General features: G+C 52.7%; 1 protein-coding gene across 1 annotated transcript; it reads right to left on the bottom strand.

Annotated features, from left to right (window-relative positions):
* Window positions 1-332: 332 nt before the first annotated feature.
* LOC309684548 (electroneutral sodium bicarbonate exchanger 1-like) lies at window positions 333-3,587 on the bottom strand (the record flags this gene model as incomplete). The annotated part of the gene is made up of 4 exons (XM_082500445.1): window positions 333-455; window positions 1,720-1,788; window positions 2,579-2,830; window positions 3,426-3,587. Coding segments are annotated over 4 exons (606 nt in total), but the record flags the coding sequence as incomplete, so codon positions are not given.
* Window positions 3,588-4,049: the final 462 nt, after the last annotated feature.

Here is a 4,049-nt window from a genome sequence, read left to right as displayed (position 1 = left end):
GAGCCCGAGGGAGACATCCAGCCCCGAGCACCCAGCAAGCATCACCTCTTCTTCTTTGGCTTCATTTTTGGCATCGGCCAACTTCTTCCTGCTTTCTGGCATAAGGTCATCCAAAAAGCTGAGCTCCCGCTTTGAGAAGCAGAAGTCCATCACTTTCCGGACAAACACGAGAGCCAAAACCTTCACAAAATGAGAGGGAAGAGGGGGTTGAGGTGTGAGATGATGCTACATTTCACTCCGACGCTGCAAACGTCCCACTGCCGAGCGGCACCGGCTCTTACCATCATGGGAAAGATGATGGCAGCACGGGACACCTTGATGGCCCAGAGCAGGACGAGGCAGATGAGCTGGATCAAGGTGAAGAAATGCACCTTCCGCAAGGGAACGTGCCGCAGGTAGATGAAATCCGGCTGGTGTTTTGCCGGCATCCAAAAGAGCTTCAAGCGATCGAAGAACTGCAAAATAAAAGCGGAAAAGTTACCCCTTGGGGCTGCGGAAAGTTTCCGGCCCTGTTGGGATGTGGAAGGAGTTTTCAGGATCTCGCGTGCAGTGAGAAATCCTGGATCCCACTTTGTTCCTCCCGGGAGCAGCACCCGTTTTCCCTTTGCTCCATCTATAAACCAGTGTGTCCATGAGAGCTGCCCACCAAATTGCAATTATTCCACATTCTTCTATTATAGAATCACAGAAGGGTTTAGGTTGGAAGGGACCTCGAAGACCAGCCAGTCCCACCCCCTGCCCTGGGCAGGGACACCTCCCACCAGCCCAGGTTGCTCCAAGCCCCGACCAACCTGGCCTTGAACACCTCCAGGGATGGGGCAGCCACAGATTCTCAGGGCAACCTGCACTGGTGCCTCACCACCCTCACAGGGAAAAATTTCTCCCTGATATCTCATCTCAATCTGCCCTCTGTCAGTGTCAAACCATCCACCCTCGTCCCCTTGCTCCCCTCCCTCATCCAGAGTCGCTCCCCAACTCTCCTGGAGCCCCTTTAGGCACTGGACTCCCCAGAGACTTCTCTTCTCCGGGCTGAACGCCCCCAACTCTCCCAGCCTGTCCTCCCAGCAGAGGGGCTCCAGCCCTCGCAGCAGCTCCGGGGCCTCCTCTGCCCCCGCTCCACCAGGTCCATGGCTCTCCTGTGCTGTGGCCCCAGAGTTGGAGGCAGCACTGCAGGGGGTCTCCCCAGAGCAGAGCACAGCAGAGGGCACAATCCCCCCCTCGCCCTGCCGGCCACACTGCTGATGCAGCCCAGGATGCAGTCGGCCTTCTGGGCTGCGATTGTGCATTGCCGGCTCATGGTGAACTTCTCATCAGTCCGCACCCCAGGTCCTCCTCAGACCATCTCACCCCCCCCTCCCTGTTCTTCTATAAAAATATATTTTTAATATATTCTATTCTTCTGTTTGCTATTTGGCATTTCTCAGCCCACTGAATCCCCCAGTGAGGATTCCCACCGGCAGTAGAAATCGCCTTCGCTTTGCACTGAATTCCCCCATTTTCACCACACCAAACACTGCCCTGTCCCAAACCGTGACGCAGAGCGCGCTGAACTTGCCTGGTCCTCCCGCCCTACGTACCTCCTGTGCCCCCACCAATCTTCTCCTTATACAAAATACTTTCACTGCCTGCTTTTGGGGAGGTTTTCTCCCACACCACTGCTTTTTTCCTGCTTCTCTGGAGATGACACAGCAGGGAGCTGCACGCTGTAAGAGTCCGTACCTGAATCCCTCGGAGCGACGACACACCCATATAGAGAAAGACACCATAAAGCACAGGCATGGGTATAAACTGGGAAATTAAAAAAAAGAATGCAATAATTAATTTTTTTAATTGCATTTCCAGTATTACTGCTCTCTTCTAGAGGCACTGCCTAAAATTGCCTAAAGCTTTCCAGTTTCCACATGGTTAGAGATGTTTCAGCTCTCAACACATAGAGGTTTTGTATGTGCGAGTGAGTGAGTGAATGCTCTGCTTTAGGCTGAGCTTCTGAGTTACGTTTCATTAGAATAATCCTGTTTTCCTGAAAGGTTGGAGGAAAATAGGTCATTTCACCCATGAAACTGTACGCCACGTTCTGTGACGGCAGAAGAACATTTCTACACATTTTTGTGGCAACACGCAAAAGCGAAGTGCCTCCTTTTAGCCTAGAGCTGTGGTGACTTTGTGGGAGGAACACACCAGGAAGCCCACGGGGATGATTTTGGTGTGTTTAGCTACTGGGAAAGGCTGTTGGGAGGCATTTGGGGGAGCAAATTGCATCCCATAAGGTGCTGCCTGCTTGAAAGAGAGCAGTGTACTGGTCTGAATCCGCTTCATCGTAACCCATAAACACAGGTGGGCCTGAGAGACACCTGGGAATTAAAGCAGTTGTCCTGCTCGCTTGCCTCGAGGACACCAAACTGGGGTGTGAAGGGCTGGAAAGCGTAACTGAGGCTGGTTCCCACTGTGGGCCAAGCCTCAAGGTTTGGGATCACCTCCTTCTCTGCTCCACACCTACTCAGGCCTGGAGGGAGGGGATGGTTTTTGTCAAACCTCCAAAAAGCTCACGCTTGTTGGGCATTTTGCATTTTCCTCTTACCTTTAACACCGAAGTGAAGAAGACAGAGCAGCCCATGAGCACAAAGATCATCAAGCCGGTGACTCTCTGCTCTCGTATCCCCAGAAACTTGGGTTGTTCTCCTGGAGCCGAGCAGCCAGACTCCACTTTGAGGCTATTGACGTGGGTGATGGACAGGACAGTCGCAGCCACAAACCAGGGCAGCCCCATCACGGAGCACACCCCGAGCATCACGGCCACCATGAAAAGGTCCAGGTGGTACCCGCATCCTTTCTGTGGGCAGCAAAACAAGGAACAGAGCATCTCACAGCACAAGAGCGAGGACAACGTCGCAACTCAGACTCAAACCCTACTTGGGCGCAAGTCACCCTCTTGAAAATTTAAGAGAAGAATTGGCAAAAATAAGGATGGATCCGGTCTTTGCGCAAGCACCTTGCATGAAAATCTGGCAGGAGTTCAGACCAAGTGGATTTGGGAGGTTTGTGCAATAGCTACTTCTCAAAAAAAAACAAACAAAAAAGACTATTTTCATTCATAAAGAAAGTTCTACCACTGGCAAGCAAGGCGTGACCCCGAGTTATCCCTGGCAGTACGTCAAAACAGTTCGTTCCCCCAGCTCCTGCTGGCGTTTTGAAACAAAAACACGCTTCTATAGTGCTCGAAAATTAATTTGTTCCTCCAAAAGATTGCTCATCTGAACTGCCCTCGTTTGCTCCCTGTGACATCACTAATCCAGCAGAGCATCCTGCCACACAGCCTGACGTTGTCCCAAACCAACGCCTTCACAAAGCACTTGGCATAGGAGCTTCTCCCCACACCTGCAGCCCAGAGTGGGGTGGGGATGGGGTCAGCTCTTGCAGCCCCTTACCTTCAGCTTGTGCTCCTTCCTGTTGACAATGACAGCCGTGATCTGCTGGTCCATGAATATCAAGATGGTGCAGAGCAGAGCTGGGATGGGCGTGGCCAACACCGTCCACCAAGGGTTGGGCCCTATGGGGTTGATCAACCACCCGCGGTCGTCTCTGGTAGGCTGCAACAAAGCCAAAACACACATCAGGATCAACTCCCAGCCCAGCCACTTCACTGGCTTTGATTTTCCTCTCCATCGCTGTGCCGCCTCATCTCCTGGCCCTGCCTTCATGTCACCCTTTCCTACGGGGTTCAGCAGTGCCAGCGTCCTCATCGCAAGCACCTATAGATACTTCTGTAGGTATCAAGTTTTGGGGCTGGCTTCCTCTTTCCAGAAGGAAACGATGCACTCGGAGGTGGAAGAGGAGATGGTAACACCACCAGCATCCCCAGACTCAGCCCTGTCCTGTCCCACCATCACCTTGTGGCATCCCCAAGGGCTGAAAGCGGCTCCACACGAAAACACCCCATTACCTTGAACATGTGGGGGACATGGAGCTTCGGCGATGGGATCCCAACCAGGAAGTCAATGAGGACCATGATGACGATGGTGAGGAAGACACCGAAGTCACTTACTGTGGAC

The sequence above is a fragment of the Vanellus vanellus genome (assembly GCF_965231255.1).
Source record: "Vanellus vanellus genome assembly, contig: HAP1_SCAFFOLD_34, whole genome shotgun sequence".
Classification (NCBI taxonomy): Eukaryota; Metazoa; Chordata; class Aves; order Charadriiformes; family Charadriidae; genus Vanellus; species Vanellus vanellus.
This window is presented reverse-complemented; position numbering and strand designations above follow the sequence as displayed.